The sequence below is a fragment of the Alexandromys fortis genome, unplaced genomic scaffold (assembly GCF_014885135.2).
Source record: "Alexandromys fortis isolate MF-2015 unplaced genomic scaffold, M_Fortis_MF-2015_v1.1 scaffold_131, whole genome shotgun sequence".
Classification (NCBI taxonomy): Eukaryota; Metazoa; Chordata; class Mammalia; order Rodentia; family Cricetidae; genus Alexandromys; species Alexandromys fortis.
Window position 1 is genome coordinate 1,036,561 of NW_026068023.1, and position 23,165 is coordinate 1,059,725.

General features: G+C 41.1%; 1 protein-coding gene across 6 annotated transcripts in view; it reads left to right on the forward strand.

Moving 5' to 3' along the window:
- The window catches only part of Cd47 (CD47 molecule), a 57,680-nt gene extending 34,989 nt beyond the window's left edge, over positions 1-22,691 (forward strand). For 2 of the 6 annotated variants that reach the window (XM_050163427.1, XM_050163431.1), the window contains 8 exons: positions 2,659-2,766; positions 3,878-3,970; positions 4,891-4,983; positions 6,426-6,518; positions 15,022-15,053; positions 16,313-16,337; positions 16,973-17,005; positions 18,811-22,691. In XM_050163427.1, the coding sequence (XP_050019384.1) occupies positions 2,659-2,766; positions 3,878-3,970; positions 4,891-4,983; positions 6,426-6,518; positions 15,022-15,053; positions 16,313-16,337; positions 16,973-17,005; positions 18,811-18,815 (482 nt within the window). In that variant the 3' untranslated portion in view covers positions 18,816-22,691. Of the gene's footprint in view, positions 1-2,658; positions 2,767-3,877; positions 3,971-4,890; positions 4,984-6,425; positions 6,519-8,157; positions 15,054-16,312; positions 16,338-16,972; positions 17,006-18,810 lie in introns of those variants that run through there. The other 4 variants (XM_050163428.1, XM_050163429.1, XM_050163432.1 and 1 more) reach the window with 4 other exon arrangements.
- Positions 22,692-23,165: the final 474 nt, after the last annotated feature.

Consider the following 23,165-nt stretch of genomic DNA (forward strand, 5'->3'; position numbering starts at 1 on the left):
CAGGAACACACAGATGTTCTTCCATTGCCTGGGATTACTTAAGACCCATTAATCTATTTGCTACAGTTGCTGTTTAAGAACAAAATAGGTAACCTGGAAAATAGTAGCTCAACCAGCCACCAAGAACTGAAGCCACCTCCAACACATAAATTACTTACAAGACCTTTTGATGTAATATTTTTGTGGTGTTTTATTTTTTGTTGCTATTGTTGACTTTATTTCTTTTTCGGCAGCTCTGCCTGCTCAGCCTGAACAGGATGGAGTTTATGTGTTGTTCAAACTCTTATTTTTTTTTTTTTATTTTTAATGACTCTCTTTTTTTTTTTTTTATTAAAACTGGAAGTGGCTCTAATGAATGCTTGATAGATTGTGTGGTACATTTGAAGCGGCTTTTATGTTGCAACTTTTGCAGACTTTTCATGCTCTATTTAGAGAGCAACATATATGGGATTAAGTGGAAAATGAGCCGTATGCTTTGAGAAATACGTGTTTCTGCCTTTCTGAAATACGTCTTTGTCTTCTGTGACCCAAACACTCGCTTTTTTCCTAGCTGATAGTCAAGATTTGAAAGTAGGGAAGCTGTAAAAACTCCTCCTCCTAAGGAGGCCAGGGTGGGACTGAACAGTCATTATGTGAGCTCTAAGGCTGGATAGAGGTAACCAACCAAACCAAAGCCCGACATCTTGCTACATGACACACTCTGTGTCCTAGGAGTGTCAGCCATTCAGCTTTGTGACTCGTCATTGTTTAGATCGCTGTCTCCTCCCGAAGTGACTAGAACTGAGGTTGTCATCAAAAGAGTGGGTAGGAGGTTGTCCTCGTTAGCTTTAACTGTCAGCTGGACACACATCCTAGAGACATCTGAGAAGAGACACTTGAAGGGTTGCCCAGATCAGATTGGCCTGTGGTGAACTGTCTTGACAGTTCATTCAGGAGGGCCCAGCCCACTGCAGGCAGCCCTATTCCCTGTACAGATAGGTTCTCCTGGGTTTTGGAAGAAATCTAGCTAAGTATGAGCCGGCAAGCAGGGTTCCTCCATGGTTCATGCTTGAGTTCCTGCCCTGAGGTTCCCCAGTGAAAGGCTGTGATCAGTAAGGTAAAATAAGCCCTTCCCTCTCCTAAGCCATGTTTTGGGAAAGAGTGTTTTATCACCCCAGAAAATAAGCTAGAACATGAGAGCAATAAAAGTCTTCAGGTGCCTTCGTGATAGATTTTTAATATGGTCATTAAGTACTTTTCCAATTTCGCTATGTTTAATCTGTTCATCATCTCAGTAGAAGAAAATTAAAAGCAAATACAACATTTAAAAATAATTCCCCACGGTATTAGCTACTTTTCTGTTGCCGTGATAAAATACCATGACCAAAAGCAATTTAAAGAAGAAATGTTTATCTTGGCTTATGGTTCTAAAGGGAAAGTCCACGGTGGCAGAAATACATGGCAGCCATGAAGCAGCGATCTCCTATCTTCAGTGTCCAACGCAAGGCAGAGAGAGAGAGAACTGGAAATAGGGAAATAAATGCCCAAAGCCTGCTTTTAATGACCTGTTTCCTTCAACATGGCACCATGCCCTAAAAGTTCCATTACCTCCCCCAAACAGCACCACTAAGCGTTCAGATGTATGCGCTTACAGGAGGCATTTCTCATTCAAACCAGCACAAACCGCAGGATGCCAGCAAGCAGGACACCAGTGTGTAGGTGGCAGCAGCAGTGTGCCAGGCTCACCTCTTGGGGCTCTGTTCTCTTCAGACTGATTTCAGGTGTCCTTGAATGATCTCTCTCTCTCTCTCTCTCTCTCTCTCTCTCTCTCTCTCTCTCTCTCTCTCTCTCTCTCGTATCTATCTCTCTGGTGAAAAAATAATTTCAACGTTAACCAAATAAAAAAGCCAAAAGAGATCAAAAGAAAATGTTGTGATGCTCTATCACAGCCTGTGGTCTCAGGGAGGGTAGTGGCACCTGAGGATGAACCTGCATCAGGACCAGTGATGTCTGCCATGAATCCTCCTGACCCTGGCATTGTTTTTTCTTTCAGTATCTTAGTTGAAAGTTTTAGGCATTTAATTCCATAGGAGTTTTGCAAGGATGTGATTTGCTTAATGTTCTTTTATCTCCATTTTCAAGTTAAATGACCCAGACTTCCAGGTGTCCTACTAAGTTTTAAAAATGTGTATTCATTTTCCCAGTGTTGCTCTTTAAGTGGTTCTGTCTTATCAGCCTTGTGTGTCCTCTTCTCTGTTATTTGGGATGATTTTGCTCCTCTGGGGACACTGAAAATGTCTGAAAACATTTTTATTGATAGCTAGGGAAGTGGGGAACCCTTACTGGCATCTAGTATGTGGGGTGCAGGGATTCTGCAATTTTCTTTGCACAGATCCAGTGCTAAGGGGAAAATGTGAAAAAGACTTAATGATGCTCCAATTTAGAAAGCCTATTATATGTAGTTTTATTGTATCAAGCACAGGGAATAAAATGTCACCTCCACCGTCAGAATGCACATTTACATGGCCATAGCTTACAGAAACACAGGGGGTAGGAGGTGACTTGGTGACGCTTCTGAGGCTACTCACATATGCGGAGTTGGCAGTTTCCCTCACTCATGTATTACCAAAATGGCATCACTTGTGACTGACTTATGCAATTCTTTGTTTTTCTTTCAAGCGCTTAAATACAAATCCACTCGAACGAATAAGAGAATCATTCTGCTGCTTGTCGCCGGGACGGTGCTCACCATCATCGTCATTGTTGGAGCCATTCTTCTCATACCAGGTAGGCTGCGTGGGTACCGGGGTCAGGGCTGTGGGACTGATGGGAGAGGCATCCCAGGGGTCGTGTATTGGCTTACAGGGCTCTTGTGAACGACTGTGGCAAATGATGTGGTCTCAAGCGATAGAAATTCTCTGGAGGACTTGAAGTCTCTCTCAAGGACTGTAGTTCCCTCTGGGGAAGAACCCTTGCCGTACCTCTTCTAGCTTTCCTGTTCACAGGCAGTGCTTGGAGCTGCCCAGCTAGTAGAGCAGCCCCATCACTGCCTCCTCCTGCCCTGTGTCCTCTGTGTCTGTGCCAGGTCCCTCTCCCTTCTCCTCTCTGCCCTGGCACTCAGCAAGAAGAAGGTATTCAGGCGCTCATTCAGTTTGGGCAAGGTCTTCCTTCAACATCCTTGACTTAGTAGCATATTTTTTCCCACTCAGTATTTATTCTGCCCCATGGGGTAGCACTCAGTTTCTGGGACCAGGAAGGTGAACTATAACTAGGGAACCCATTAAATCCACTATGGCGGTAGACTTCACTGGCTGAGGTGTGGAAATACACAGGTCTTTCTGAAGTGGGCCTTGTCGCTGAGAGGTGGAAATACAAATGGGAAATTGTGGCAGGGGGCGGATGGGAAGAAAAGCAAAGGCTGGAATTCACCACAGCAGACCACAGAACGCCACTGCATCTCTTAGGGAGGCTGAGGCACAGGCAGATCTTTAGAACACAGATTTGGCAGCTGTGTTTGCATCCAGGGCTGGTGAGGGCCTGGGGAGCCGATGAACTCAGAAGACGATGTGAAAGAGCAGGTGATCTGGCTTGGGGACAGGCTGAGTACTGAGAATGAATGGACGGTGGACGGCGAGGGCAAGTTCATCATCCGGGAGATTTACGGCAGCTAAAGAGTTAGAACCAAATAAAGGATTCACCGTGTTAAGATACAAATCCTTTAGCTTGGCCTTCAATGTTAAAATAAGAATTACTTATTTTGTGCGAACTTGGAGAAAACATCTTTAAGCCTTTTGCAGTGTATAAGGTAGCGTTAAGGTTAAAACATTTAGTAGAATAAGTATATAACTTCACACAGAAGTATATAAGAAAGTATTTTAAATGTATTTATTTGTAACAGGAGAAAACCCTGTAAAAAGCGCTTCTGGACTTGGCCTCATTGTCATCTCTATAGGAATATTAATACCGCTTCAGTACAATGTGTTTATGATAGGTGAGTGTTTATTCTTACAGTCTCATTTTTACCATTTCCCTTAAAAAAAAAAAACAATACTTCAGTGAAAATACTCTTGTGGAGTTTTAAAAGTTCAATAGAAATTGGTTTATTAGATTGTCCATTGTATGCTTAGTGACATTTCCTATACAGATTGATTTTCAGGTTGCTAGGTCTTCTCAACAATTATTTTATGAAAAGAAATTTTCTTGCATATTTGATGGAATTGTTGTAATTTTAAAGTGCGCTGTATAATTTTTAATGGTTATTTGCATATTCTAATTTTAGTTTTTTGTAGTTATAAGTCAGTATTCAAAGCATTCTTTTTCCTCTTTTACTAACCCTTTGCAATAAGAAGACAGGTTCTATCAGATGGGGCTATAAGTCACAGATTTTAGAAACACAGTTTCTTATTGTTGGTGACCCTGGAAGGTATGGCTATTCCAACTGTAATCAGTACAGTTTTTGTGCATTTAGGTTATGTTTTTGTTATTGTTAAGAGCACTGAATCTTAGGTCCTTAGGCTATATTTAAAGGTTAGTTAGGAAAGCACGATCTTATACACACACACACACACACACACACACACACACACACACACACACACACGTTATCCCCAGAACAGTTGTGTGCATGTGGATAAGCAATGCATAACAAGTCATTCAGACTCTACAGTTTATAAATGTAACAAAACATTGTCTTGAGAATTGGTAAAAACTGCCAGTCCCTCTCGGATGACCGACAATATAAGCGTGCAGAGTGTGTGATCTGGAGCTGGCGCTCCTGTGGAAAGGTTAGCTGGAAAACGTGACATCCGAAGAGGAACGGCAGTCCATCTTTGAGTGTGTCAAATGCCAGTAGGAGTAATTGCTTCTTGTGTGTTCTCGACACGTTCCTATTGTGTCCTTTTCCTCCCTCAGCGTTTGGAATGGCCTCTTTCACCATTGCCATATTGATCACTCAAGTGCTGGGCTACGTCCTTGCTCTGGTTGGACTGTGTCTCTGCATCATGGGTGAGTCATATTCTTTTGTGTGTCTGGTTTCGTTTCAGTCAGGTTAGAGCTCTTACTTCCTCTTCCCCTTTGTCGTCTTTGTCTTCTTCGTCTTCTTTTTGAAACTGTATGGACTTTTCTTATAACAATTGTGGATTCATAGAAAAACCTAGTGGAAAGTACAGAGACTTACCATATACCCCACCCTTTTCTATTCCCATCCACCCACAGCTTCCCTCAGCATTTCACACCCATACAGTGGGTGGGTGAACCATCATGGTTGGTTGCTGGTGCTGCACGGGACATTCTGTGGCTGTGACGGATGTGCAGCGACACGTATGCCCATTGTGGTATCACGTGGAATAATCCCCGTGTTCTGCTTGTTCATCTGTCCCTCTTCCTAACCCCTGTCATCCCTGACCTTTTAACTTTCCACACAGCTTCGCATTTTCCAAAATGCCTTGGAGCTAGATTTATACTGTGCGAAAAGCACAGATCGTGTCCACACACAACACAGAGCTTACACTGTGCCTTCTCGTGCAGGCTTCCTTCCTTTTTAACTATGTCTTAAGTTTCATCCATGTCTTTTTTTATAGCTTGATAGCTCATTAGTGCTGGAAAAATATTGTTGCCATAATGTGTTTAGTATTTTGCATTCACCTACTGAGGGGCCATCCTGGTTCTTTCCTTTATTTATGGCAGATGCATAGAGCTACTGTAAACATCAATGAGCATGTGTTTGTGTGGATATAAAATTTCAGCTCTAGTTGGCTAAATACCAAGGGCTGTAATTTTTGCATTGTGTGGTTAAGGTACAGCTAATTTTTGTAGCAAACGGGCAAACTGTTTGGTAACACCATCAGGGAGCGGTAATTTGGTGTCTCGGCCCATTTTTCAGCGTTTGGAGTTGTAAGCCATTCTTTTTCAACATCCCTCCCTCACACACACACATACACACACAAATATGCTCCCACACCAGTGTAAATAGCGTTTCCCTTTTGCTAAAAGAAGGTTGCCTGTATATGGCTTGAGGCATGACTGTTCTAATAGTCCAACTATAGTGCCCATATCTGTGGGAGAACTTGTCAAATAACCAAGTGCACTTGAGTGACACCTTGGCCTTTACACGCTGTTTTTCACTAATCTTGATATGATAGCACACTGTTTTTTAATAATGAAGCTATTTTACTGAGTTATTCATAAAGACATTCTTATACTGTATGCATGTAGGTAGTGTTTTTTACTAATCATTAGAACAGGAAACGCTATCTTTAAAGCTGGCATAGGCTGGGGTATAGCTCAGTGGTAGCACTATTTGCCTAGTATATAAATCTACAGAGTCAGGAACCTAGATCCACCAAAGACACCAAAAAAATCTTATATTACTAGTTATTATTGATTCTTTGAAATTAAAATCTGTTTTCTTTATATGCATTTCTAACAAAATTTTGTCTTTTTTACAGCTTGTGAGCCAGTGCACGGCCCCCTTTTGATTTCAGGTCTGGGTATCATAGCTCTAGCAGAACTACTTGGCCTAGTTTATATGAAATTTGTTGGTAAGTTGATCTTACTTCTTAAGCCTCTGCAAAGAATTTCGGATGTATAATTTAGAAAGGTAGCTTAGTCAGTTCCTCCAGCTGAGGGTAGAAATCTACTGGTGTCTCCAAAAACGAGAAGATATAATTGGAGAGATGGCAGTTAGAGAGGGAGGAGGCATGTGAGCTCACACGGTTTGAATTGCAAATTAAGGAAGAGAATGGCTTTGTGTATTAGAAAGTATAGACTTTATTTTTCTAAGCAGAAGAAGACAGCTTTGAAGGTTCCATTTTGAATTGCTATAAAAGGTTTATTCCTTGTTCCGGTGTCCTCTTGTGGAGCTCTTGGTCCCTCTACTCTTTGTGTAAGCTGCTTGTACATACAGACAGCCCTGAGGAGACAGAAACTGAAAATTAAACATGTCACCTCTGTAATTTAATGTGCGGTGACTTCCAGTGCACTACCCTAAGATACTTCTAGTGCAAAACTAGTAAAGTAAAAGAGATCTCTAAATTCGAGATGTTTCGGCCTTTAAAATCAGTTTTTCATTGGTTTTTGGTACTTGCTCTTGCCATTTGGTGTTTAACCTGCCAGTCTCAACTCTGTGGTTTCTGCATTTTTATTGTGTACGTGTGTACACAGAGACAGGTGTTTTTCACGGTGTCTGAACTAGAGTGTGCCTTACCTAAGCCACACTTGTCCCCAGCCACCTGATCTATGAAGGTCTCCCTTAAAGGAAGCAGTTCAAACTCCTCACTGCATAACAAGAAAATCCAAAGTTAAAACTCATCGAAACAAATCAGTATTATCAATGTGGTATCAGGTGGACGTTTTCTGAAAATTAATACAAAAGTTAGTTATTATAGTCAATAAATTTTTCATACTACTTACCTAAGACTCAAAGAAATTTTGCCTTTAATTTTGAACTTCTTTGCTTAACCTCTGACCATGAAAATTGATCTATTGCATATATATATTCTTTTCTCTTTAGTTAGTGTTTTAATGTAAACAACTAAAATACTCCGAAGTCTACTTGCTTTTAGTTTTTATGTTGAGAAGTATTAGTTGTTGCTTACTGAATTTTCCTGACACTATGCCACATAAACCCATAAACCCCAACTAAGACATCTGTAGCAGGCTGGCGCTCAGGAGCTGACTCTGACGCCTTGAATTCTGATGCATAGTCTATTTTTGTTAGTCTTCCAATCAGCCTGTGTCTGGACTTGAAGGCTGACAGTGCTGATTTGGTTGCTCCCGTGAATGCTAAGAACAGTATGTGACCTGCAGGATTCACATAAGGATGCAGTGGGATAGGTTTCTCTGCCGACAGTCAGCTCTCCGCTCTTCTTTCCCCTTTGTTCTGCATCCTTGTTCCCAGGCTTCCATAACTGGTCATGAGTGATGCTCAGTATAACTGCCCTGAGATTTGTGCCTCTGTTCCCGCCCTTTCTCCATGGCCCATGTCACATGGAGCCTGTAAAAGCCACTCTACTTGCTCACTGTTGTGGTAAAAGTGAAATCAGAGCACCCAAAGATTCCTTCTTTGGTGATGATTTACGAGACAAATACACTGTATGTAAGTTAAGAATTTCTTCCAGTTTTATTGACACTTTGAGACTATCCTAAATTAACTTTTTACATCAACTTGTCTGACCCCAGAGTGGAGAGAGACACCTTCGGTCAGTTGAAGGGCAAGAAGAAAAGGTACAGGATGGCCGCTTTCTAGATACTGTGGTAGACTAGGACAATGAATGTTTTGCTTATGTGTTCTGGCTGCATAAATCTGAACATATGTAGCATTAAGGTTGCAAATTTGAGCATTTCTACCAGGAAGTGAAAGTTGTGTTTCCAAAATAATTTCTGCTCATTGCAGACACCGTTGTAGAAATGGGTGACTTTTGATTTTAATGCAGTAAAATCCTTACTTTAAAAAAAAAAGCTCTCTTTCTAAAGGAGTTAATATCCCTGTGAGAATGATAACATTTATATTTTTCATTATTTCTGAGTTTAAATTTGTAACCTTAATTGCGGTTTTAAGGGATGTGATTTTAACTTTTGCTTTCAATGGCAAATATAATTTTTGGATTATATTATATTTTTTTCTTATGAGAAGTATTTTAATTTTATGAAGTCAAAAAATTATAATACCTTAATAGAGCACGTAAGAAAGACGAAAGGGAACTAACTTTACCCCTACAGCAGAGCCTGGTTTTGTGTAGGGCGCCTGATGTCATTATTTTATGGGGCACAAGAGTTGTTTTTAAAGCCATTACCTTTTAGTGCAGTGTCAGAGCAGATACAACCGTTCTGGTTCAAATCCACTTGGTAGTGGTCAGAACCAGGCCTGACACAACACCTCGGGGTTCTGAAATGATACAGAAACACACATATATTGTATGTGTATTTATTCAGACATATTTTCTTGTCCATTGTGTATGAGCTATATACAAATCGCTAAAAAAATCATTCCTGAGGAGTTGAAAGCCTGAAAATATATTAATGGCATGTGGTCAGGTATTTCAGAGTGAGCAACATAGCAAGAATTGTTGCAAGTATGGATTTTGATTTAAAAAAAAAAATGACTACCATTGCCCAGGCTCATGACACACGACAACAACTGACCAGTCATCTCCATCCTCCTTCACGTGGCTTATGTCCCCACTGGAGAGAATTAAGTCAGGAAAAATTAACTCCCATGCAGCTAGCTCTATAAAGCCTGAGTACGTGACTGGCTAGTGTCCTTCATAGCGTACGGTGGTCTTGTAGTTTTGTTTCAGAATGAGCTGGGCAAGTCAGACTGGGCAGTGAGAACTTAGCAGCCATGTTGTGCTGCTAAGAATGGTTGAAGCACAGAAAAACTCTTCTTGGTATTACTTATGGTGAACATGTTTATGAGCTTGGCTGTAACTTTAAAATAGTTTGCAGTATTCTTGGGGAGATGAAAAAAAATCTCCTCTTCCCAATTAGAAAAACGTGACAGGTCAAAACATGAATAACCCCAAAATCCAATTTGGTGAACCAGTGAGTTTATCGGGGTTACTTTCAGGAGCAGGAATGAATGTCTCAAAACCAACCCTGCCCCCCAGCATGGGTGACAAACAGCCCATAAAAGCTGAAACCCTACTCAGCCCTCAGGCAGCATAGTGGGTTGAGGAGTCCTATGAGAGAGCTCAGTGGGTCTGAGCTTCTTCTTCCAGACGATGCTTCCTCCAGCTCAGCTTCTCTGAGAGTGACTTGCTGCAATTTTTACTGCTCATATAAGCATGCAGAGGGAGGCAACTCATGAATCTGGCCAGTTTCATGGACTTCCAGAAGCAATTTTGATTCTTTACTCCTCAGGATGGTGGAGGTTTTCATCTCAGAGAAAACTGCTAAGCAACAAACCTTCATATTACCAACCAGAAATGTAGATAGCACCTTTGCTTTATAAAGCGTAAATATAGGGATTGGTACTTGGCGTTGTAGATTCAGTGTCTTGACGGCCCTTCACAACGTTCTAACTCAGCTTAGTTTGCTGGGGCGGCTGCTCCACTCTACCACTTAGAAACGAGGTTACCTTTTTGCTTGAATGTGAGGAATAAGCATTCCCCGAGGACCGCCACAATGAGGGTCTTTCATTTAAAGCCACCCATGGCTCTCACAGAGACACAGGGCTCATGAGGGCAGGTGCATAGATGCTTTCATGGAGTAGGCTAGAACGTGGCTTCGGTATTGGCAGGACACAGCGCAGTTGCCCCACCCATTGCTCTCAGCAGATAGCAGTGGGGGCTGCTCCTTTGTCCTTTACGGTCACTGGCACCCTGCCCTGCATTCTTCATTGTTAGCAGCTATCTTATCTTCACCATTAAAGGTCCCTGTTTTGTTTTTCAAAATTTGATTTATGTTTCACTTTTAGTAGTCGGGCATGTGCACTACACAAAACTTAGAACTCAGCAGTAATTTATTGTATCCATTGCTCGTGGTGAGTGAATTCAGTTAGAGCAGCTTGGGAAGACTCTCCACTGAGATATTTATATGGTTACCAGAGTGAAACACTGTGTGTGTGTGTGTGTGTGTGTGTGTGTGTGTGTGTGTGTGTGGCTTCTCTTCCTTTTTCTAAATAGTGAGCTTTAATTCAGGTCCTTCTTAAATCAACAAACAAATTTCTTCTTGAGAATTGACTGTTACTCCAAAATCTTGCAGGTGCCAGTGACTTCTTTTTAAGAAATGGAAGTTTTAATTGATTTCATTCTCAAAGATGTTTACTTACTGGTAGGAAAGATTCATTGCTATTTAGTCATCCTCAGGTCCGAATATTTTAGCATTATCATCTTAGCAGTACACACCAGCAAAAGCCGAGGAGTTATCTTTAGGATGCAGCCCGTTCCTCTCTGTCTTTGAGTAGTACTCTGTTATTTTATATGAGTACTATATTCACATCATTCCTGCCCTACCTCTCCTCCCTCCAGCTCTTCTGGTGCCCCTCCTCAAATTCATAGCCTTCTAGTCTTTAATTATTGTTGTTACACACACACACACACATTCATGTAAATGTAAATTTATAAGCACAACCTACTGAATTCATTAAGTGTTGCTCATACGTCTATGTGTTTATGACTGACTCTTTGGGATTCAGTCATCTACCACAAGCCTTATCCCCAGAGAAGATTGATCTGCCTTCTCTCATCAGTCATGGGATCCCTTGCTGCTCTTAATTTAGGGGCAGAGCCTTGTGAGATTTTCCTCTTCTATGTTGTCATGTCAACTGATAGCTGTCATTCTGCAGGTCCTGTGTAGGCAACCATATTGTTGAGATTTCATGGGTGCTACTACCCTATCATATAAAAGACACTCTAATGGTCATTATACAAAAGGTTGCAGCAAACATCCTAGTCACCTGGCTTTCACAGTCTTTCTGCCCCCTCCTCTTCAATGTTTGCTGAACTGTATACTAAGCTGTAGGCATAGGGTTTTTGAGCACCCAATGCTCTCTGCTAAGATGTAGGTATAGGGATTATGATGTAGGTATAGAGAGTAAGCTAAATTGTTCTCTGCTTAACTGTAGGCATAAGGATTATGTTGTAGATGAAGTAGTTGAGGTTGAGCAGCCAGTGGTTAGTTGTTCTCTGCATATTGACCAGATATTTCTGTAATCACCTCAATTTGCTTCAGAACAAAGGTTTTTTAGTGAGGGGGTGGGAGCCCCATTTATCTTTGAGTACAAGGATGATCATTTAGAACACTATTTTGCTTTAGGGGAAGTGGCAATAGTCGGTTCACTTCTGGGTCCTCTATCTCCCAAGCCACAAGTCGTTTATTAGGTTTAACAATGTAAAGTATGAATTCCCCCCTATTGAGCAGGCCTGAAGGTCAATGTAATAGCTACTGGTTATCCCCAGTATATAAGTACCAGTATCACACCTGCGAGTATATCTCACTGTTATGGTCATTGTTGTGGTTCATAAGAAAGAGGCTTCTAGGTTGGTCAAGCTTGGTTCCTCCAAGTCCTCTATCCAAAGTGTGTCTGTCTTTAGCTATAACATCTTAACTTCATTTTTGAGGACGTAACCTCAACAGCCTATAATGTTGTGGGAGTCCTTGAACTCCCCTGATGAGCAACTTGGAACGATGTTTCCCATGCCTGGTAGTGGTGTTTTGAATACATAGTATGGCTTTAGGGGGACATTATTACCCCAACTGGCATGGCTTCATTTAAACTCTATGTGTGCATACACACACATAATTGTAATAAACATAAAATAATAATTCCCTATGACTTTTCCAAAAATCTTTATGGTTATTGATCACTATATATTCTTTGAAGTTTTCATATATGTATTCAATGTATGTTGATCATATAAGCCCCCAACTATCTCCCTCCTACTATCCCTGGGGCCTATCAACCTATTTTCTTCCTGTCTCATGTCTTTCTTTTTAAATCATTTTAAAATTTAGTAGTAGTAGTAGTAGTAGTAGTAGTAGTAGTAGTAGTAGTAGTCGTCTCCCAAGTCCAGTTGGTGCTGACTATATGCATGGGCAATATTTTTGCCAATAATAATAATGATGATAATGATAGTCTCCTGAGTCCAATTAGTGGAGCCATGTCCCCAGAGAAAACTGGTTTCCCTGTCCCTCAGTGACCATACTTTCCAGTAACTCTTCATCTAGGAGTGGAGGTCCTATGAGCCCCTGCCCAACCATGCTGGAATTCTGGTTGGCCTGAGCTTTGCACAGTTCTTGTGTAAGCAACTGCCTGTGCTGTGAGTCGGTGTGTCTGTCAGTGACGTCATGTCCAGAAGGCAGCATCTCACAGTTCTCCTCCCCATCCTCCAGCTCTTAAATTCTTCCAAGTCTCTCTTCCAGTCTGTCCAGTGAGCAGAGAGGCTGATGTAGGGATCCGTCTGTGGCTGGACATTCACAGTCCTGATTCCCAGTGCTCTGACTAGTTATGAGTCTGTGCGAACCAAACAAGTGCAGAAAGAACCTTCTCTGACCAAGGTTCAGAGTGGCACAAATCTGCCTTCCACACGTACTCTCTGTTATACATACTTTTTCTATTGTTTTTGAATATATGTGCACACTAGAGTGCTATCTCAGTCTCTTTTACATTTTATTAATAAATGTGTCCTTTGACATTTTCATACACACGCACACACACACACACACACGCACGCACGCACGCACGTATGCACACACATTCTCATTCTTATCACCCGCCCCCGTTAGGCCACTCAACCCCCTGAAAGTCTCTTTGCCATATTCATGAGTTACTGTTTTGTTGGAAGACCCAGTGAGTTTAACCAGGGCCCTCTGTCTGACCATGATTTTGGAACTCTCTGTTGGAGCCTGGTGGGTTCATGTGTATTTACTAAACTGAGGAAGTAATTCTCCAGTTCTCAGAATCTAATATTGGTCATTGGTTTGATGGTGGAAACTTAGACCCCTTGGGTCCCTCCGCCACCCATGCCTGGCTTCAGACAGGCTCATTCGTGTTTAAGTACATTGCAGGCAAGTGTAGTTGTATTGAGTTCCAGATCAAAATGTGTATATCATGTCCAGAAGACAGCATTCTGTAGCCCTGCCTCCTGTCTTCCAGCTCCTATATTCTGTCTGCCTCTCTTCCCAGGGTCCCCTGATCCTCAGTGGAGGGTGTGTAAATGCCTTTTATAGCCGAACACTTACTTATCTCTGTGACTGAGTTCAGTTTATATAATTTAAGGATGATTATGTTTTGCTCCTATTCCCTGCTTAACTGTGTGATGCTTTCCATAGCTACTCTCTTCCTGTAGGTCCTTTTCCTACCCGTAGCTCTGTATTCCAAGCTCTTCCTTGTTTACTTGTTTATTTTTACCTCTCCTTCCCATCACCAATTTCTAGTTAGTCTTATTTATCCTTCTCTAATTCTAGTGGTAATGTGATATTTAGTGGCCTGTCAGCTACAGTTTCTCTGTTTGAGAAAGCCTGGTCCCAGTCAGCTTTAGGAGCTTACTGAATTTGCATGGGCAGGGTGGGGGGATCTCAGCTGTCCTGAGCCCGCCTTTGTTTGCTAGCCAGTAGGGTTTCAGTAGAACCTGTTTTCCAGCAGGCCACATGACTTGGAAATGATTCTGCTTCACCCCCATCTTAAAAGTATATTTTTCATTCTGTTGTTGTTCTTGAATGTTTGTACTGTAAAAATTATCTTGAGAAGTTTGGATTTCTTGAGCTGACATAGAGGGGTATGGTAGGAAATTATGGCTAGTAAAAGAATATTGAGTCGTCGAAAGACTGATGCTGGTCATGTTCTCCTGTCTTGGGGACACAGGAGTGTGTGACAGGATAGCTGTAGTTGTTCTAGGGTTTCCTTGCCTGATTTTATAAGGAAGTTTTCTTTCCCACCAATCCAGAGTTGTTCTTTTCCCTCTTGTCTTGCCCCCCTAGTCTTGGACCTTCTTTAGCTAATCTGGTCAGAAGCAGCCAAGGGAGCAACTCAGAATGCCGAGGAGGAATACACAGAAGAGGACCTGGTTGGTCTGACACTAACTGTCTGGGATAGCTCTAAGCTTGGCAGGATCATCATGGTTTCTTTTGTCGTTTGTTAGCTTTCTAGAGCTTTGAAGACTGGAAAGGAGAGAAAGGAAGAGAAGGCCCCTAGACTAGGAACAAGAACAGTGTGCTATGGGAGATAGTCTCCCGGGGAAGTTACTCGTTGTCATGTTCTGTCCATCCCGGCTGAGTAATAGGCAGAGATGGGACCCTGGTAGGAGAGAGTAGTTGACAGGATCTTTCACCATGATGTGTAGTGGGTAACTGACAAGAGAGAGATCATGCACATGAGCGAGTCTGTGTTTATTAGTTGCTGTAGGCTCTTATTTGCTTCCCTTTCTCCTGTTAATGTGTATAATCAAGAGTCCTCTAGTTTTCGATCAGACCACCAAAGCTAGGACTCCTTCACTGGAGCATCTAGCACCTTCTAGTTTTAGCCCTGGACTTGTTATCTTAAAATTAAGTATTGCATTACTTCATTTATTTTATTTATTGAATTAATATTTTTATTTATACCAGCTTCCAACCAGAGGACTATACAGCCTCCTAGGGTAAGTTCAAGTTTATTAAATGAATTAAGAATGATTGCTTGATGAATTCAAATGAGAGGTTGATAATTGGAATATTGAACTGTTTTGCTTTCCATTTAATGTGACATCCAATTAAGACAATGCTGAAGTCATTTCAGGGCCTGTGCATGAGTGAGCGGGGCTGATTCTATTGTAAGACTTCTCTTGGGACCTTTATATACCTGTGAGGTAGGAGAAATGACCCTGTAAGATTGCGCTCAGTTTATACATCCAGAATTGGAAAGTCTCTGAGATGGAATGTGGTCATCGCTTCCATCAGAAGGAAGCTGATTGCAATATGTCTCCCCAACTGTTGGGGTTGCTTGACATGAGTTCATAGGCGACAGTTTGAAGCATGATCTTAAGGAAGAGAAGTTGTGCTAAGCTGACTTCATTTAAATATATAAAGCATATGCTGTTGGAAAAGAAATCTGTTTCAAATAACCACTCTCCATTTTATCAACACTCTTCTCCCCCAAAGTGTGCTAGAGGCCTCATTGTGTTTTCCTGCTTTCATAAGCTCTTTGTGGGGGAGGGAGGTTCTAAGAAAAAGAGCAAAATCAGGAGAAGATTACTAGGGGGAGAGGAAACACAAAGTACCATATTGAGTCAGCATAGTGACAGGCCTGAGAGTTCTTACAAGTTGTACTCAGCTTCCTGTAAATAACGGCTGACAGATAAATCTGGCCTCCTCACAGGACACACCCAAAGGGCAGTCAGGGATGGAATGTGTTAATTTACCTCAGCGCTTTACTCTGATGAGAGTAGTGTCCTAGCTAAGTTCCTCACAAGCAGCCCGCAGCTTTCCTAGTGCCTCGTGGAGATAACCTGATCAATGGACCGTTAAATCCTAACAATTTCTTGCTGCTACTAAGTTCAATTTGCATGATGTGAAGATGATTCTGCTTCGCTGCCATCTCTTATTTAACTGTATTTTTTCTATCTCTTGCTGCAATTTGCATGTTTGTACATTAATACTTTCATGGGATTTCTTGAACTGAGAATGATGGGTGGAGCGGGAAATTTTGCACAGAAAAAAAATACTAAGAGAATAATATGGTTGTTATTAAACTATTAACTAGCCTTGGGAAGCCTTGTTTCATTAGCTTTTGCTGTCTTATTTTGCTTTTAGACCCTAGGAATCTCCACTTATAATACAAGTTCAATGATAGTATAAGTTTTAACATAAAAACCATAAAATAAAATGTATTTTGTATAAATATATTTTAAATATTTTCCAGAAAGCTGTAGAGGAACCCCTTAACGGTATGTGATTATTATAAACTTAGTGTTCTTGGTCCATTAGCAAATCGTAATTTGAACTGATTATTAAAGGCATTAGAATACCCATGCATGCCTTGGGAAGAATCTGGTTTGGGAGTATTGTTTGTTTGCTTGTTTTTTGGTTTGTATGCTCTCTTGCCTTAATCTCTGGATTCTTCCTTGATAATTCATCAGAAATTGGTAGTGTTGCTTTTGTAATGTTCTCACTGTCCTGTGCTATAGTAGTTGCTTACTTTTGCAAAGTGACATTGGGCAAGGGGACCATTCACCTTTGTCAAGGTGAAGTGTTTCACCCTCAGAAGAGAAACATCTCGGTGGCTTCCAATTTCTAATTTGTCAATTTTAGAAACATACAGGTTGCCACCTGGCATAATACCAAAATGTTTCACTTACTTCCTATGTAAATCTAGACCTGGATTCTCCAGTAAGTCTGTTTACTTTTTGTGGATGCTGTGGGTGTGAGCCCAAGAAATGCATCCCAAAAAATGATAGTCTCTAATGAGTCTAGCTGTCTATCCGGGAGATAGTTGTGCTCTTGCATATTTGTTTATCTTAAGATTATTTCTATGAAGCCATACTAACTTTTTACTAATTGCTTGCTTGTTACTAATCCTTAGCATTTAAAGAATCAAAAGGAATGATGAATGATGGTAAGTATGAAATTCACTTGTCGTTGTATGCTGATTGATTCATGGACCTTAAAAAGAAAGCAGAGAGCTCCTTGAAATGACAACTTCTTTAGAAAATAAAAGGGTCACTGTCTCTCATGAATGCCCAGATTTCTTGATGTTTAAAACTTAGATCTAGTTTTAGATTCTTTTCTTCTGCCTACCATGGTGTCATTTTTCTGTAGGTGGGTAAGAACAAAACCCTGTGGGGTCTCACAAATTGGAACCTCGTGGTTCCTCACAGAGCAGTTGCCACCTTTGATAAGTGCATTTCAGGTCATGCATCCCTTTGTTGAACTTTTAACATGTTTTTATGAAGTGTGCAGATAGAAACTCTGGCCGGGTTTCTCCTATATTCATGGAGATGATTTTGTTGCATGTGTGCGACACTGGGGGTGATATATCTGCTTTCCTAAGCAAGAACTTAACTCTAACCTTGTGGGAAAGAACCAAAGAGAAAGACTTCCTTACTCCCCCCAGTCTTTCCCTATTCTCTGAACATCAGTTCAATAGCAACATGTACTTGTTAATTCTAACCAAAGAAGTCTGACTCTTGCCCCTAATGTATCCATTTTTAATCCTTCATATACTGTGGTTCTCTAGCTCCATGGGTATTTGGAAACTACATTTGTATTTATCCTATTTTTAAAAATGTCTTCACACCATTGGTCCTTGAAACCATTCCATGCTCCAGACGTTGCTGTTGTAAAGCCTGTGACCTTCCAGTTCACCTCCACAACAAAGAGGTGCCGGTAACACAGGAGACCATCTTCCCCAGAGCACAATTAACTTCTGAATAAGATTAAAAAAAAAAAAAAAAACACTTCCATCGTGTTGGGTGAGCTAAATTTAAAATGGTGCTCAGGCGTGTGTTTAACGGGAAGTCCAGAATGGTCCCTAGTTACAGGCTTTTGTCGTAGCTTTAAAATGTGTGTTTTGCTACACAAGCCACTGCTACCTAAATATGGTGTTTTTAGTGGGAGTAAGTGTAAAGCATGCCAAGGCTGGTTTTTTCATGTTTACCCTCTGTGTCTTGTTTTCAAATATTCTGATCTGGCTTTTACCTACCATGGTGTCATTTTTCTGTAAGTGGACTAAAATGTAAAGAAATAAACCTTTCCCCATTTGCAGAGAACCAGTGTAAAATCCTCCAGGGCCTCTTGGTTAATTTTCTTTAATATGTGACTTCTATTTTAAGTCACTGTATCAGGAGATAGCTTAAAGAACCGTTGTTTTGATTTTTTGTTTGTTTGTGTAGCACATGAGATCTGTGACGACCTTGGAAATGCCCTGAATTTTGGCCATGTTGAACTGATAACAATTTGTTTTTCAAATGTCTGTTGATTTCTAACGTCCTCTCTGGGTGCCTTGTCACACTGGATGAGGTTCGAGGTGCCATCCCTTTACCTACACCAGATCACAAGTCTGTTCACTTCTGTTAACTCAATGGTGTAAATCGAAAGTGAATGAGATAGGATACTATTCTTGGATCAATAACTTCTGCTTTGAAAAACCAGCATCCCTCGCTCGCCTTTTGTGGAGCCAACCCAGCAAGCCGACATGATCAGTCTGTGTTCACTGTATTTTCATTTGTCATTGGCATTTTGCTTAGCAAACTGAAAAGAGGAGTGATTTGCCTGATTTCTCCCTGTGACCTTTACAGATCCGTTCTCATTATTTTTGATATAATATATCTGAAAGAGTTTCACGTTTAGAAACAGATCATGTCTTAATGTGTAGGAAGTAGACATGAGCGGTGACAACATATCACTGTTTCTGTTTTCCAGAATAAGTGAGGGGCACTGACGGACTGTGTCTGGAGAGTCAGACGCGAAGGAACACAGTGTGTCTAAGCACCCTGGCCCTGCTGACTCTGAGAAGAAAACATAAACAGCAGTAACTGACTTTCATCTATGGAAGATGTGTTGGCCCATAGATGATGATCAACGCAGCTGTAATTTACTCAATAAATGAATCATGATTGTGTTGTGTAACCAATTGAAATCCATTTTTCTATTGTTTCTACTCAACGAGGGGCAAAAAGAACAAGGGGCAACTTCCAAGAATGATGCTGGCTAGATCCTCGAGTCTCTGGACACTGGGTTTAAATCAATTCTGTATCAGACTTGCCTAGCATTAACCTGATGGTTACCCAGAGATACCCATGACAAACAGTGGTATCCAGCAAGCCTTAGTAAACTCAGGTTCCCAGCAGCTTTGTCATTCCTGCTGCTAGCTGTCTAATGTGACTGCCACTTCCAGATCATAGGGACAGAGACTAAAGCAGAATAATGAATTCGGCGGCGCAAATCCTGTAAGCCCGCTATGTGTGCTATGATATCAATAGCACTAGTGTCTTCATTCTTGGGGCTTGCCTCCATCCACAATCCCCCCCTTGACATAATGTGCACCCAGATTTTGGATTCTTTTTTTTTTTCCTTTATAAATGTGGATTTCTTTGCACCCTGTCCTGTCCTGCTACTTGCGTTTGCGATATAAGATGCAGTACCTTTTCTCCTCTTCAGACATGGTCCTGTGACACAGTAGTGTCAGTCACAGAAAGGAGCCAGACTTATTCTCAAAGCACTGTGCTCACTCACACTCTTCAGCAAAAAATAGCTATGGCTGTAACATATGTATTCAAGACCTCTGGTTTAAAGGCAAAAAAAAAATCTACAGTGTTTCTTGCCGTGTTTTCTGATCGGAGGCATGACCAAGCAAGACTGAGATCTGAACTATGCGTCTCCTGCATGGCAACATGTGTCTCCATCAGGCCCTAGCAAGGCCAGGGGGAGGAGGTTTTACGCCTGTTGTCTCTTTGTTGCATGGTGAACACTCATCACCTTCCTCCTGTATCCCGCCACTGCCTCCTCCTCTTCCCCTCAGTTTGAAAAGTAAAACAAAACCACCACATTCCCTACCCAGTTTAGAAGAAACCAACGTCCTGACAGTTGTGATCGCATGGAGTACTTTTAGATTATTAGCACTTGTTTTTTATCCCGTTTGTGGGCGTGTTTGTATGTGCTCATGTATAAGATAGGCACATGCATCTTCTGTACCAACAAAAGGGAGGCATCTACAGAAGAGCAAATGCTAACTTTGTGCTTTTAGTAAATACATTTAAAAACAAAGGTCCTTATTCGGTGGAATTGTATTTGATGCAAATGTTTGATCACTTTAAAACTAGGTAATGTGCCAAGCTTTTTTGACTGCTGACCAATGCCCTTTAAAAAAAAAAACACCAGTAATTTTTCCTGTTTGTGTAAGAAGGCATTCGTATTTTGTGTTTGCATTACTAATGGTTATTTCTTCTTAGTCCACTGAACGTTTCCGTGTGCCTCTTGTATGCCAAACTTCCTGTCATCTTTCATGTGGGGACCAAGTGGTTTGTCCATGGCAAACCTAAACCTATGACCTGCTGAGGCCTCTCAGAAAACTGACCACGCTGCCAAGATAGTGCTTCTAAAGAAAAGTAGGCTTCCTCCCTGATCCTGTAGCTGTTCAAAATAGTCTTGTATAGAGAGGGAGCGAGATGCCTTTATACAAAACTGATGGCTCCTGATGTTTTTCTGTTTCCTTCTGAAAATATTTATACCTTGCTCATTTTCTTGGTTACTTTGAAATCAGTTTTGAAGAAGAGAGCAAAAAGCAGATGGACTTGGAACTGATCCAAATTTTCCTATTCTCTATCAAGAGAGTCAGGTGTGAAAATCTTCTTAGTCGATTGTTTTATGAACTAAAGTTGTACCTTTCAGTAAGTGGTCAATGCCCCTCTGCTCGGGGTTCAGTCTTAAGCAGCCGTCATGCTCTTTTGCTGCCTGCCATTTGAGGCATTGTGTACCCTAGACTGTCACTGGTGATGGCCAGGGAAACACAAGAGGAACTCAACTCTTGTTCTTAGTTATCCGCTTCTCTGTATAAGGGACCACAGCAGCAAAGAGTCCTCCTGCCTGGGCATTATTGGGCCAGTTTACCCTCTTTAAATCAAACCCACTATGACGCCTGGCTCTCATTGTAGCAGATTTAAATTGCTAACAGCATCGTGGGAAGTATGCATCTGTTTTGCCCCACAGAGTGCTCTCTTCTTCCTGATCCCAATTTCCGCTGTCATATCCCCTTTTCGGCTTTTATTTATTGTCTGCTCTCCATTTATACAATAGTACGGAGAGATGCCATTTGTCATTTTCCGCCACACTTTCCCAGCCTTTATGGCTGAGTCCCATTTTTCTTCTCTTTCAAATGGTTGTGCTTCAACTCATCCGTCACTGACTGTACTTTGCAGTCTGTCCCCGACTGTCTGGGGCCCCTTTCATCTCTCCCTTGCCCTTTCTGGTGCTTCATGTGTCTCCGCTTAGCTCTGTTGGGTTTTCTGTCTTATTCTTCTCACTGGACTTCTTTAAAAAAAAATTCCTCCCACAGCAAACGCGTGGCTTCCCTTTCTCCTTTTCCTCCCGCAGAGTTCTGCGTGCATTAGTAGACACTCAGTATAGAATTTTGATGGCAAGAGTTGCCTGCACTTAGATTTCTCTTCTTAATAGGGTGAGCTAGAGAGTTTTCTTTTTCTTCTTCTTTTTTTTTTTTTTTATTTTTGACAGATTTCACAAACACGCTTTGAAAATTATAAGAGATGGGGATTCACCTGAAAATTCCAGGTCTGGTCTGTTTAAACCATGGAGAGCATCAGACTAAAAGTCACGGGGCTGTGTCATCCATAATAATAGGTGTTCTTTCAGGATGCTGTGGTCAATGTAGTGGCCAAATTATATCCGAGTTAATCCGAGTTAATAAAGCTCCAAAAGTGAAGCCGTCACTCTGCTGTCATCTCATTGTCTAGGTTTATCTTGTCTTACAATGGGTATTCAAAAATGACCCTCAGAGGATATGTAAACAGAGGCGCCTGCACTTGCCTCGTGATGGGACCTAGAGAAAAGAAAGTGTCTGGCAACACTTTGTCTTTTCACTGTATTTAACGGAGGATTTATTTAGAGATGAGCATTTTTAAAATCTCTTAATCGCCACGCCCGCCAGGGGTCTTGTTAAGTCATTTTCTGTGGCTAAAAAATAGGATCCACGTTAACTTTGAAGGGAGGAGCAGTACCCAGGCAGTCGTCCGGCCTATGGCTTTGATTGCCCGGAATTCTGACTGTTGAATACTGAGTTTCCCATGGATCTGGTATTTGGAGGAAAAGAACGGGCCTTTTTAGGAAGCATCTCTATAAGATGGTGTCAGTGGAGTCTTCAGAGAGTTGTTGTCGTGATGGATGACGGAGGAAAACAGGTCTGATTTTTATTCAACGGAGCATTATTTACAGAAAGCCATTGTTGAGAATTAGTTCCCACATCATATAAATATCCATTAACCATTCGAAATTGTAAGAGGACTCCAGTGTTGCTATGCGCAAGGCACTCCCCTGGGGCCTTTCTGCATAGCAATTAAAGGTGTGCTATTTGTCAGTAGCCATTTTTTTTTGCAGTAATTTAAAGACCAAAGTTCTTTTACAGCTGTGTTACCCTTAAAGGTTTTTTTTTATATGTATTAAATCAATTTATCACTGTTTGAAGCTTTGAATACCTGCAATCTTTGCCAAGATACTTTTTTATTTAAAAAAATAACTGTGTAAATATTACCCTGTAATATTATATATACTTAATAAAACATTTTAAGCTATTTTGTTGGGCTATTTATGTTGCTGCGACGGCAGACCACAAGCACATTTCCGAGACATTTTCTTTTTAATACATTTTTCTAGTTTTCAAAATTCTTTGTAATGGAAAGGATGATTTTTTTTAAATGGACTTTTACTTAACAGTTTAAGTATAATCAATATAGGAATCTTCTGAGTTTTAATTAGAAGTTTGAGACAGATGCAATGTGTGTTATGGGTAACTTTCCCACAATGGGGTGCAAACATCAGGAGAAAACAAGTCCTGGGTTCTAGTACTGGTAGGACTGCTTCCTAGCAAAAGACCCCGGCAAAGAGCTTAGCCTGGACCTCTGAAGGGTGAGGCTAGCCCCTGCCCAAACTGAAATGTATGGTTTTCCATTTTAATTTTTCCTCGGTTAAGTTATTTTATTGCAGTTAAAGAAAACTCAAAATCTTTAGTGGGAGGTGCAGATCTTTTGGCCAACGTAATGTGAAAA